The sequence below is a fragment of the Poecilia reticulata genome, chromosome 10, assembly GCF_904066995.2.
Source record: "Poecilia reticulata chromosome 10, P_reticulata-male-v2, whole genome shotgun sequence".
NCBI classification, from domain to species: Eukaryota; Metazoa; Chordata; class Actinopteri; order Cyprinodontiformes; family Poeciliidae; genus Poecilia; species Poecilia reticulata.
This window is the reverse complement of record NC_088839.1, coordinates 18,481,156-18,495,469: the sequence shown is the minus strand read 5'-3', so window position 1 is coordinate 18,495,469 and position 14,314 is coordinate 18,481,156. Positions and strand designations below refer to the sequence as shown.

The window sequence follows — 14,314 nt, the reverse complement described above, 5'->3', positions numbered from 1 at the left end:
ACAATATTTTCTAAGACAAATTAAGATTGCCAAAATCATTTATAGTTGCCTGAAGGCCATAATTAAGAAAAGGAATTACATTTTTATTACTATTTTAATTAAAGAAGTTTGCATAAATTCAGCCTAAAACAATTTAAACAATGATGCCATGCCTTTCTAAGTTTTTGCCCCCACTTAATGTATTTGGAGGCACATCTGTGTATTTAAAGGCAACACCTTAAATATGCTGCTTTGTTTGTGGAGTCATAGACAAATCTAAAGGATTATAAATTTTTATGTGAATAAATGCTTAAAAGCAAAACACACCCACTTGAGGTTCTATAGACATTGTTTAAGTTATTTCTTAGCAAAGTGATGTTAAGAAAATTTATTTCCTGCACATTGCAGAAGATTTATTAGAGCCCATTTGTCTGTCAAAATGAAAAAAAAAAGATCTTGAAGTTATTCTCACTTTGCAAGCCAATTGTTGAATTACCTTATTGATCCATTTTAATCATGCAGGATTACAGAGGTCTCATAAAAATCATATAAAAGTCAGTGAATTCCTTTATAGGCACTCACCAGTGTATGCAAAATGTACCAGTGATCTGAGGGCCTCCGGATCCACTCCCTCCATCTTTATCTCCTCTTGCTTTGCCTCTCTCACATCGCTGGTAAACATAGCAGCAAAGTAGTCCGAAACTGCGCTTAAGACGAGCCTGCCATGAGGGGGGAGAAAATGCGTTTAGCTGGGTTTTCTTCATAGGTTTCCGTGTCTGCTGGGAAACGTGGATAGGGTAAAATGTAAAGACTGTGTTTCTTCAAGTGTAGCTTTGCACTTTATATGAAAGCAAATCTTTAGAGTTTATCTGATCATGTTCTGTTAAAGTAATTACCGTATATCATGTAGCTACTGTCCGATGTTTCCCGCTGTGCTGATGCTGCTTGAGTGGTTTTATGCCTTTCAAGGTCACTAAGAAATTCCCTTCTACTATATAAGTCTACTTAGTCGGTGAATGATTACATTACACAATCCCAACAGCAATCCTTATTTCTGCAGGCAGATATAATCCTCACAATAGCACTTTTCACCATACACCCTAAACTTCAGTCTACTAAATTTTATATAAAGTATGAATATAAAAAAGAACATAATTGTGAAGTGTAAGAAAAATTATCCATCATCCATATTATGTACCTGCTCCTCCTGACAAGATTGCCAGTTATTGAGAAAAGTGTAGTTGCCTGCGAAAGGGACACAGCAAACATGTGTGCTCTGGTCAGGTGAGACCAAAGGTAGGACATATGGCTGCAGTACTTTTCACAGATTCTCTTCATCACTGGATGTGAGGTTTTTTACTGCCACATTCCCCAAAAGGCTTGCAGATATAATTGTAATGAATGTGATTGTATAAATGATTGACTTATGGGTGTCTGTGCAAATCAGTGGCACACATTTTACAATATTGAACAACGTGTATCTCTTTGATTCAATTAGAAAATTATGCTCTATTTAACATTAATAACATTAGTTTGTGGTTCTAAGGTGACAAAATGTGAAAAAGTACTTGTGTGAAGTATTGACCTCATTTCAATAGTCGGAAAGATCAGACGGCCTAATAGTAAAACTATAACCTCTGGCAACAATGTTTTGATTCCTAAATTGTATCTTCACATTAAACATGAATAAAGATGAGCAGGTGCTGAAAACAGTTAGCATATGAGAAAATCTTTTTTTCTGATTGGATGAGGAAACAAAATACAAACTGGCATATAGACTAATCTGATCAGAAAGAGCCCCTTGCTATTCAGAGTACATCATGTGATCTGTTCACTTCAGTTACTACAGTGGACAAATATTGACACCTCTGTGCAGTGGAGCGCAGCTTTTCTTTGCATCAGCAGCAATAAGAATTGGCAGAGGGTGTACTCAGATCACAGCAGCATAAATGTAGAAACAAGCCAGTAAAGCAGGAAGTTTTCAAGTTTGTTATTCAAGGATGCACCAAGAAGACGAAGGCTGACAGGAATTGATTAATCGTGAGCTTGACCACTTACACAAATTTCTGATATTTTTCCTTTCCTTAATGTAACATTCCAAGTTGTACTAGTCAACACTTGTCAGTAAGCCCGTTGTTTTTGAGGGAAGATCCTATTTTTAGTGTCTGTCAATGGCTTAAAATAAAGTCAGAGGAAGCACAAATGCTGTTTGGCTGTTCATTTAGGCTACTCCATCAAAGAGCAAGACCTTGCTCTTTGATGGGGTGCTTGTTATTTCACACCATCACCATTTCATTTTTTTGCAGTGTTGGTTACTTTTTGTCAAAGAAAAGCTTTGGTACAAAACAAGCTGTGCTCTAAAAATACATAATCGGTTTTAGCAGCATTTTGTTTCTTAAGACAAATTGGAATTGGAAAAAATTGGTATTGGTGAGAGCAGTAAATCAGAACTATTTCTGAATCTTTGATCAGTGCAGTTGTACAATTATGTATGCATTGCATTTCAAACATAATCCAATTACTCTTTTTGAATTATCCAAGTGTGTTGCAAACTACGAGCCAGGCCAAAGCTTTAGCACACCCTTCACTAGTTTAATGAACCTCACAGAGACTGGCAGCTTCACCTCTAATCTATAGCAGATGCAGGACTAATTAATGAAATGAAAGCAGGCAGAAGCACAAACACCAACCTATGAGCCGGTATCTTGTGATCCCCTGCTATCAGCAGCACGTCACACAGCTGTTTGTGCTGGAGGTAGGTCTCCATTTTACGGAACGTCTGCTCTGCATGATTTGTGGCCTGGAAAAATTCATCGGAGGAGTTGGTGTTCATTCTGGACAAATTGCTCAGAACCAACCTGTGGAAAACAAGATACAAGAGATTCATTACCCCAGACTTCCGGATTATGATCTGACATCGCATGCAGTGAGAAACTAAAGAGATGACATTACCTCTGCTAAATTTAAAAGCACTACGTAAATGAAATAAAATATAATAGCAAACTATTATAATCAGTCTTGAGAGGCATGTGAGAATAAAGACAAATCAGTTTGGAAATTTTAATTCAGAGAAATTAATTAGATGAATGATTTATCCCGTCTGAGAATAAACAAGAAGCCAGTGGCTGTACACATAAAGATAAGCAAAAAGAGAAGCTTAGTTTGGCACACGACACCCCTGAATCCTTTTCCCTGCAGGACAAATCTATCTTCCGTGCTGTGCTAAGCTGGAACTAAAACTCTTATGTATAAATTCTGTACATGAGGAGATAGCTAAGTGCATCGTCCAATGAGACAAGAAAGCTCCCCTATCTTTGCACCAGGATCCAGACAGAATGTAAACTCCTATTTGCTGTTCCCGTGTGTATCTGCAGCATGTTTGTGTGAGTGTGTGTCTTCCATAGAAAACAGGGACTTAACAAGCGAACCAGTCTGTCTCTTGCAACATTGTGGCGAGGCTGAGTGCCCCAGTCCCCACAGGCTGCTAGATTACACGCTGTTTTACAGGCATCCAAGTAATCCCTCACACTCGTGGAAAATAATGCAACCCCGTCACTCTGGTGTCCTTCACAGAGAAAGTGTGTTCATTGACATTTCAGGTTGTTTGCTAAGCTACATAAACAACCGAGCTGTCTCTCCAGAAGAAATTCCCATCATCTCATGGACTTTTTGCTGTGCAAAGGTTGATAACAAAATAGTAACAAGAAGTGACAAGAAAATAGTAAATTTTTGCTGGTTGAAGCAACACTTTGTGCCCATATTTATCGCCTCTCATGCACTGATATGAAAGCTGCTTTAACTGGTTAAATTACAGATTTGTCAATAGAAGCAAACTGCAAATCCAAACTGTAATGCATGGCAGCAAAATGTATTGGCACACAGAGATTTATACCGCAGTAAAGATGGAGTGGGTTAGGGCTCCTATTGATGTCCCGTTTAACACGCTGTCTTAAAGTGTGGCTTCAAACATTTGACGTTTTTTTTTTTTTTTTCTTTACCAAAAGCAATGATATGGCTCCTCAGGGATTGGTTAATGTTGTTCTGCAGTCATTGCAGTACCCTATAGTCTAATCTTTATTGGGTGACTTTATGCTAAATCCAAAAGTAATTTATTGCCCTGACTGTGTATTCCCCACTGACTCTAGAGTCTCGCAAAGGAACACCAAACAAGACTGAATAAGCAATTGGGCCATAAAACAGATCCATTGCTTTTCTATTGGCTCCAAGGCATGCTGTAGGGCTTTTTCATGCCTACCAATCTCTCCGACACTAATTGCTTTGGTACCACGTTCAGGGGAGCCGTAAATTTGCGCCGAGGTGTATATTGTGCTCCTAGTAGTGAGCTGCTCATCAGAGGTATAGCCCAATTTTATTAAGGCACTAAAACTCCAAAACACCTTGCAATAAAGTAACTGCTTTTGGGACAGTGCGGCTCAAGCACATGACCATATTACTCAGCAATTCCCCAAATATGTGAGAGCCCATAAAAAAGTTAACTGGCTATGTATAAGCCAAACGAATAAATAAATTGGTCTAAAAAATCTAAACCAAAATAGAAGACATATATTTTTTTTACTATTGCACATTATCTCTGAGCAGATTTTATGCCAAACAGCATATGTTACCTGAAAACCTGCCATTTGGTCTTCACACCTTTTAGAGGTTTCTCACCATAATGTTACTCACTGCAGCAGAGATGTTCAAATGACACTGCTTATCTCAGGCTGTGCAAGTGAGGATGATAATTTGCTGTATTTTACACTTTTTCAGGGTGAGAAACCTCTTTCAAGTCTGTTTTCCAAAATCACCATGTGCTCATTCTACCACAAGATTCAAACAAATCCAAAGTTCAGGAATAATAACACATTGGTGCATTACGATTTTATATCTTCAAGGACATAATATGTCCATTTGCATTGCCAAGATTGCTGTAGCAGATTGCTGTTGCTTAAAATCTCAGTCTTTTTCCAAGCAGTATCAGTTCCATCTTTCTACAAGAGGGAACGTCTTGCCTGGCGGGCCCAAATGGGAAGTGTATCTTTCAAAATGGATTATAGCAGCCATTTTTCCCTGAAGGCCACTAAGCAGCTTCAGCTGGGTTTAGAATCCAAAAATTCCTAAAGAACTTCTTGCATCATGTGCCAAATCTGTGTCTTTCATGAAATCTTTCAGCCTCTGTACTTTGACAATCACTCTTCTACCATTGGGCTCTGTGTTGAGAGAAAAACTCACTGACTATAGCAACTTGATCTGGGGAGTAGATCAGACAAATGCTCATGATGTTTAAAATGTTCTCTCTGTATATCCTTATATACACCAAAAGACATCAACAATTTTCTCAGTAAATATATTTCTAATTGACGTATTAACTTGAAAGTTACACTTGGAGTCGATCAGTGCCCAAAATAAAAAAAAATCTTAGCAATAAAGTTATGGGTAATTACATAGTTTGGCACAGGGAATAGGTACTTAACATAAAATGTTGTTTCGGTAATAAAATCCTCAAGACATGTCCTGTAAGAGGAAACTAGTAACTTGCACTGCTCAGGTGTGATTTTGACCAAATCTTTCACAAAATATGTCTTCAAACCTGGAGTCTCTGGGGTCCTCCTGTCTTCCTTTTCTTAGATTTCAATGGAATTGAAGTGATTTTTGTTATTTGCATTTGGGATCACTGTCTAATCTTAAAATACCCTTCTTGTGCATATCTCAATCATCCTTCCATCAATCATATGAAGGTAGCCAGAGCCATGAGCTGACTGACAGGCCACACCACGATGTTCCCTTCTCCAAACTGCATTGCTTGTTTGGTGGTTTTGGGGTGATGTGCAATGCCATTATTCTTCTAAACATTGTGCATGCAATGATTTCCAGAGAGTTAAACCTCAGTCTAGTCTGATAGTATTATATTCTCCCAGCATTTCATTAGCTTGTCAAAATGTTTGGGCAGTAATCTTCAAACATGCTCCAACATGCTTTCTACTTTCAATGATCTGAAAGTGAGCAGGAATAGAGCTATGTCTTTCATAAAAATTCTAGATGTTCTAATTCCAGATTCTTCTGAAATTGTTTGTGTACCGCTTGGCTCTGTCTGTCTGTCTGTCTGTCTATGACCTTGCAGATCTTCAACAGTAGCCCTGACCAAAACTGCAAATGGCTGCAACCAAATTCAGAGAAAGACTGCAACGTATTTTACACCAGGGGTCTGCAGCTAGAGGATGCATTATGTCAATGAGGATCTTCACAAAGACAGAAAGACTCATGAACGTGTGCGCTGGGGGTTTGGAGGCGTTCTGCAAAGGGAAAATGTGCAGATCTTAGCAGAAAGCTCTTTGCTGCTGGCACGTTAACTTGCATAGAGAATGGGTCTGTCATCACCATTAGACTGTCAAAGTTAGTGCATAAGCATTTTAATATGCAGTGTTATAGCTAAAGTTGTACATACAGATTGTACCAAATATGAATATATTATAGGAAGCCTTTTTTTATTATTTGAATGCTAATATTAAGACTAAATTAATCAATATTTGGAACAATGTAAAATATCATCATTAATGAGGAGGAGTAAAATAAAACAAGACAAGACAAAAACATTTAAATAAACTTAAGAGGAGAACTGAAAGGCTAAATCATTTTTCTCTGTCAAAGAAATTTAGCAAGGGGCACTATTGTGCAGAGTTACATCAGTCTCCTTAAAGATTTAAAAAGCAAGCTTTTAGAGTTCAAAGGAAACTATTGATGTCATGATTTAGTTTGATTATGTATTAATAATCAAAATGAGATCAAATGACTATCTTTTATTCGCTTTTTGTAAGTTCTAATTTTATGGTCATTCATTAGATCAACCTGACACAAAAATTTAGAAAATAATTTTATTAAGTTATTATATTTAACATTTTCATTTTTATGGTTTGGGATCACAAATGTGCTTGAATCATCTTTAGCCTATTCTCTAATTTCTAATCATCATTATGAACCAAGTGATTTTTTTTAAAGTATCTTTTCATCTCTGTTGAAGATGGAGCCACATTTTTATTCTATTCTTTCATGTTGTGTTTTACATCCTCATCCCAGCCTCCTGATTTCATTTCTAATGTGCCGTGGGACACTGTTTAAATAAAGCCATGGCCTCTACTAATAAATTAATAGAAAACAGAGCCATGGATTACTTTCCTAGAATTAGTTTCACTGCGAGGAGAAATTGACTCATCCATATTTGAACAGAATATGTCTGATGGATGTGTCCAGCATTAATGTGGCTGTATTTCCATTCACCACACTTTAAACCTTTGTTTCAGAAAGACAAAGACTGTTTTCATGTTTCTCGTCATCTTTAGCTTTAGGGACCTTGTTATCCGAGTACTGTACGCTTATTTGAGAAAAAAAATATCACCTATGTAGATGCCATTTAAGATTAGAATAGACAAAGTGATATTTACAAAGTATAGCGTCTTGTTTTGTCTGCAGGATCTGTTACACGTGAATTTTGTGGCACTGTGATAATTCGACAAACACCTCAATTACTGTTGTTGACAGGGGGAGAGGTGGTAGTATTTCTTTTTCCAAGGTGGTGGAGTGGGAATTGAGATATCATTCAAACTAACAACACGCTGAGTCAAGCCTCTGTTACTGTTTATGTGCAAGAGGTCAGGGTTTCTATTCCACTCAGGTTAACTTTGGTCATATATTCTCTGTCAAACATTGCAAAGAGGTTATTTGGATGAGAGTCGTGAGGATATAACAAGTATAAGTGTACAGGTAGGGACACAAAAGGACAAGGTGGACAAAAAGCACAGAAATGATTTGAACCCCATTTCAGTTTATGAGCAGAATTTAACAATGTTGCTTAAATGGACTCATACACACTGTTTATAAGTGTGGTATGAGGCCCCTTTAATCTGATACTCCTAAATAATATCCAGTACAGCCAAGTGCCTTCAGAAGTCATTGACTATGTTCAAAGGGTCCACTTGTCTGTAATGCAATATCAGTTCGAATCCAGCTGTTCAGTGAAGTCTTTAGGTACCAGTTAGTGAGCAATAAGCATCAGCAAGAACAAGGATCACAACAAGCAGATCAGGAATAATGTTGTGGAGAGGTTTGAAGCTGTGTTAGGTTATACAATATTCCAAACTTTGAACATCTCCGAGAGCACTGTTCAATTCATCACCTAAAATGAAAGCAGAGATCCACAGCCCAGGCGGGACAAATGTTTTATCAGGACACCAGAGAGTCTGAAATTGTACAGATTGGCAAGAAGATAGCCATTGTTTAAAGAAAGAAACAAGGTCCCCCCTGTTAGTATATCTATATCTATGTTTATCTTGAGCACATCATTCCCACTGGTGAACCATGGTGGTGGTATCATCATGCTGCAGAGAAGCTTTTCTTCACCAAGGACAGAAAAGTTGGTCAGATTTGATAGACAGAAAGAGAGATGGAGGTAAATACAGGGTAGCGCTAGAGGGAAAAGCTGTTAGAGGCCACAAAAGACTTGGGTTTGAGGTGGAGCTTCACCTTTCAGCAGGACAGCAATGATCATCAAACATCATAAAGCTGAAAGCTTCAACTGAATATTAAAACATATGTGGCATTACTGGTGAGCACTGTAATGATGGTGAACATAGGAAATTATCTTGTGGGCCAGATACAATTTGAAAACTGTTGCTCACAGACAGCAGCTAATTAGACGTGAGTTTTTTGGGGGGGGGTTTAATAACAAAGAATAAATTATTTAGTCTCTGGATGTCCACAGGTGGTAGACACATTCGACAAAAAGCCTTAATTGTTATGAAAAGTTCTTAAACTATTAGCATTGATTCAGGAGGTGTGGCTACTATGCTCCAAGTTAAAATTTTAATCCATATATGAATAATGAACCAATTTGTATTTCCATCAAATAAACTTTTAATTAAATCTCTATAATACCTGGTTATAATGTGACAATATGTGAAAAGGGAAAACTTTTGCAAAGCACTGACATGATGTCCATTTAAACCCCAAATAAATCATGTACCAGGTAAACATAAGACAATTTTTACCATGCAGTTATTTTGGTTAGTTAACATATTCTTAATTCATCATTAAACTATATTCTGCATTTAAAGCTGAATCTTTAAATGCATTCCCCCTTGAAAGGGGAATCTTCCTTCTTTTAAACAGTTAATTCAGCTTGAGAGTAATTTGAAATATTAAATGTACAAGCAGGAAACAAGTTTGATTTTAAAAGTCACATTAATGGGACGGGTCTATTTATAGCAACTTCATGAATGAAGCTAATTATGGAGAGGCACACACACACCCACACACAAACGCACACACACGCACACGCACACACACACGCACACACACACCAAGAAATGACTGACACATTTTCAAACTACAGCTGAACTTTTGTTTTTTTCTGACAAGCAACAGAAGCATACTCTAGTTTCAGCCTGAGAGACTGTGACAAATTACGTGTCAGGGATTTATGATGTGAGACGTATTAGGGCCACCCAGCTGGTGAGGTAAATAAATGTACATATCTCAGTGCCATCCACATCTGCTTAGCTACAGATGAATGCGTGAGCCATGATGTGTCACACAGTCACTGGTCTAATTTGGCTTTGCGTTATACATCTCAACATGGAGAGAGTTTATACCAAAGCTACAGTTACTGAGCGGCTGTGTCTCCATGAGGCGTGATCAGCATTTAAAAGTAGCTTGATGCAACACACAGCTATAGATGAGCTGATATTGGAAAACATTTTTTTATTATTTTACATTCTGAATGGTCCAAACCTATACAGCAGCTTTCAAGTCCTTACACATCCTTGCTAAAATGCTAGATTTTCATGATGTAATAAAATTAGATAACATGAAAACTATGAGTTTTAAACTATGAGTTTTAAACACTTTTCCAACTTATTTTGTGATATAAGAATGGGGGGGGGAATTTAAAGACAAATGCTTCATTGAATTGTTGAATCAATCAGTATTTATTAAAGGAATCTCTCTGGCTTCCACATTTTGATGTCATTATTTTTCAACAATTTCTGAAATTGTGAAAACATTTCTTGGGCACAGTCCTATTCACATCCGATTTAGTTTCATATTCCGTCTGGGTCAGCACAAAAGTTTAAGATTCTTCAGATAAAGTAATTCCATTATTAATCTGTGTACACACATTTGGACACGCTGTGATATTGAAAAGTAAAGTTCCTTTTCATCTTTAGTTCTCAGACACTGAATATTTTGGCTCAAAACTGGAGAAAAAAAAGAACCTTAGGCAACTTTCCTGACTGATACCTTTGTTCAAAGAAATGCTTTTAATATTTTGTAACCTCTCTTTAAACTCTAGTTTTTGAATGAATTCAATCAGCAATAATCTGAAATAAATTCTTCCACAATTATTGTATGTTCAAAATACTATAACTGATGTTTGGTGTTTACCCAAGTGTTGAAATGGGATTAATATGTACTGTACATGTACATTTGTGCAACCAGGTTGTCCCCTTTACTGTCCTAATGTATTTGTTTTTAAGATGTATTATACAGGATGTTCTTATTATTACATTTTACAAAAACCTCGCATTTTAAAAGCATGGCCTTTTGAATCGCTCTAATTACCAAACTGCCTAGTTTTATGTGAGAAATAAAACAATTTGGTGTTGTTTGGTTGTTAAAAGCCTAGCACTGTTTAATACATAAATTAATATTAGTGTTGTAGTGAGTACATAGCCCAAGGATGGATTTTATGATCCAATAGAACAGAAATGTTTCAATAATTCAGTATAATTGTCAAAATACGCCGGCCAACACGAACTCAAGGTTCCTGGGAGTCGGAGAGCTACGTATTTTCACTGTGAGGCACATCTTTTATGCATGCCCTTTTCACACACAGGGACTCCAAAACATGAACATCTGCCAATTATGCCGACATGAAGAGAAGAATGTGGAGTTGATTCTAAAGCCGTATCTTAACTCGGAATAATTCATGCTCAGTTCAGGGAGCCCAACCATCCACTGCCTGTGGCATTCACTCAATCCACACTGACACATTTTTCACTGTAGAACATCAGACTATGAGTTTGGCAATACACACTGAGCTCTGTCTAAAACAAAGGGACAGGTTTACCATCATTGTTCATTTCATCACCAGGTGCATGGAACAAAGGCACACGGGGAATCAGCAGAGCTTAAGGACCAATCACCTCCGAATGTCACAGCCAAGATAAAAGGAGACTTGGTCTTTTCATCTATCTTGTGAGGTGCTCTTAGTGTTCTGCTAGACAGCATGCACACAAACAGGCTGACACTCACAGGTACATCTCCAACCTGTTTACTTCCTCGAAGATGATGTAGGATCACAAGAAAAAGCGTGGAAGAAATGCAACATTTACAGGCAAAGGAAGGGATTTATTGCAGCTAAATTGGTTTAGCATACGGATTTGTTAAAAGATTTGAACCTTGTTTGAAGCTGCACTAGCGTTTAGCACACGAACAGGACAGAGTTGTGGCTTACTCTAAGGATAAATCATCTGATTTCATTACCACCTCTTTTTATAGGTCCGAGACATGTTACATGATCCAATGAATCTTTCCTGCTATCCACTTTTAACTCAATGGAAAAAATCCATTAGCGTGTCGTGTAAAAAAATGAAGTGCTTATAGGAATAATGCGAAGAAGCACTCACAGTGTGATCCAGGCCACAAAATGAAAAAGGAAGCAGAAAAGGCCCCCGCTGTAAATAATTAAAAAGGTGTTTTATTGGTTTACCCTGCCTAACATGCTGTGGACAGTAAGGAATAGCTGTTCTCAGGTGAGCCATGATGTTAGCCGACTAGCAAAAGATACAGAAAGCATATTGTGCAGGTAGACCTCATTTAGCTTATTTGAAGGATATTAATGTGGTTTAGCACTAAAACATCAAAAAGCAGTTTTGTCTGACTTGACTAAGAAATGCGACATTGAGATTTAAGCAATATTTACTTAAAATTTATTTAGCAAATGAAAACATTTAGATTTTTTTAGAATTGACGTTGCCTTAGGGTTCAGACTTTTTTCTTAAGATAACATTTTTATTTTGAAGCTAACTTGTTTCTTCACATAAGAAAGAAAAAGGAAATAAAATCTTTGCCTATTTTCATGCATAATATAAAGGGACAAATGAGGCATAGCAGCATCTGCCTCCAAACTTACTGGCACCCATCAGTAGTCATACCTGTCTCTGGCTTCCACCTCTGCAGGTTCCTCTGTGCTGCTTATCATTTCTTCCTGGCCAGAGTTTGTTTCCTCTTTCCTCATTGCGCTGGGAGAGGAAATGCTCTTTGGATACTCCTCGTTGACCTGGAGGCCCTGGATGGTGTTTGGTTGATGATGCCACGACTGATGACCTGTCCTGACATAGACAGGTGTTGGCCCTGGCGTTTGCGACATGACGCTGTGCACAGGACTGCTGGTCTTCCTCAATCCTCCGATGCCCCTTTCCCGTGAGTGGCTCTTCAGCCGTCCCTGGACAGGAGTTCCTCTGTGGTCCAGGCCATCCTGCTGGATGTAGCTTCCCACACTGCCACCTCCACCACCAGCAGAACCTTGAGATGAATGGCTGAACCAGCGCCAACGGAGCCTGAGGATCTGTTTCACATCAAACTCCTTCTTCCCTGACACAGACATCCTCTTCTGGGTTTGGAGACGCAGGCGGTGGTATGCTGAGTCCCCAAAAACATGGAGAGCAAAGAGGAGAAGAGCCTTGCTTTCAGTCTGCACTGATTTCAGTGTGCCTCTTCTGTTCCGTTACGGTCTCACTATTATCATGACCACCTCCTCCTCTTTGTAAAACACCACCGTTGGTCTTTTTAGCGTAGATGGAACGCTACTCTCTGCAGCTTTTGTTCCTTTGCCTGAGACTACAACCCTCCCTCAGACTCTCCCTCCTGTCTTTCTCTTTCTCTCCTTCCCCCCTGTGCTGCTGCTGTTTCTGTTTGCTGCTGCTGTGCCGCTGGAGCTGAGATAATGCACATGCATGATCTACCCTCCCACCCCTGTGCCTCCTCTGTTTCGCTTTCTCCCTCTCCCTCTCTCTCTCTCTCTCTCTCTCGAGTGCGCATGTGTGAGCGTCTGCTGCATGTGTGGAGTGAAAGGAGAACGAGTGTGAGGTGTTCTAAAGGTTTGATCTTCACCTTCTACAGTGGTGATTCACTTGTTTCACACTTTTAACACGATCTGTCTTCACTGGTGTCACAATAGTGTCTTTTTTTCGGCCGCGCCAAGCTTTTAGCTCGGTGCGATGGCCGGGAAAAGTTACGGCGCTGCAGGCTTTAGGAGCCTTTCACGTCGGCATGGTATTAAAATACCAGTTGGCGTGGATTTTTCGGTTGAGGAGTGTGGTTTAGCTGTTGGGGAAGTTGTTGGGTGTGAAAGTGTGAAGGCAGCGTCCAGGATGAATAATGCAGTGGTTATTTTTTTGGACTCGATCGATAAGGTGAACAGCGTAGTCGAGAGGGGAATTGTTTTGAGAAATACGCAAACTACTGTTTTCCCTTTAATGAACCCTGCTAAGAAGATCATCCTGTCTAATTTGCCACCTTTCATCAGTGATGAAGTGTTGTTGAAAGAATTGTCACGTCACGGTCAGATCGTGTCGGCAATGAAAATGCTCCCGTCGGGATGCAAATCAGCAAAGCTGAAACACGTTGTTTCATTTAGAAGACAAGTGTTTATGATTCTAAAAAATGATATTGAGGAACTGAGCATAGTGATGAAATTTAAAGTTGACGGCTTTGATTACACTATCTTTGCAACAACTGAAACAATGAAGTGTTTTGGGTGTAACCAGGAGGGACATTCGGTTCGTAATTGCCCTGAAAAGGTTCAAAAAGGGACTGTTCCGGTTAATGAAAATCCAGAGCCAGGGACATCAGCAGACATTATGAATGGAGCAACAGTGGGCACAGCTGGGGAGGGAACTTCTGCGGCTGCCGCTGGGGAAGGAGAACCGGTGGCTGATGCTGGGGAAGGAGCTCAAGAATCTAACCCTGGGGAGGAAGTTTCAACAAGAGACCAAAAACAGTCGAATGTTTCAGAACGTGACATTGAAGATGTCATTACTTCCCCTGAAGAGAGTATAGGGAGTCAAATGACTACACAAGAAGGACTGCAGGAAGAAATGGATGTTGATGACTTAGTTCATAGTGGAGGGAATTTGATCAGGGACGAGGAAAGTGTTTTTAAAATACCAAACACTAAAAGAAAATCTAGACAAGCTAAAGGGGTAAAACCTAAGAAAACTCAGTTGAAAGAAAAGAGTGGGAAAGAAAGTGATTCGGAGGTTTTATCTGATTCTGATAGCAA

At 38.8% G+C, this 14,314-nt stretch overlaps 1 protein-coding gene across 2 annotated transcripts in view; it reads right to left on the bottom strand.

Annotated features, from left to right (window-relative positions):
• klhl4 (kelch-like family member 4) overlaps nt 1-14,314 on the bottom strand; it is a 38,259-nt gene that overhangs the window by 14,947 nt on the left and 8,998 nt on the right. The window contains exons 2-4 of one of the 2 annotated variants that reach the window (XM_081611599.1): nt 12,186-12,672; nt 2,670-2,837; nt 562-698 (exon numbers count right to left, since the gene is read on the bottom strand). In XM_081611599.1, the coding sequence (XP_081467725.1) occupies nt 562-698; nt 2,670-2,837; nt 12,186-12,637 (757 nt within the window). In that variant the 5' untranslated portion in view covers nt 12,638-12,672. The remainder of the gene's footprint in view (nt 1-561; nt 699-2,669; nt 2,838-12,185; nt 12,673-14,314) is intronic. The other variant, XM_008420357.3, reaches the window with a different exon arrangement.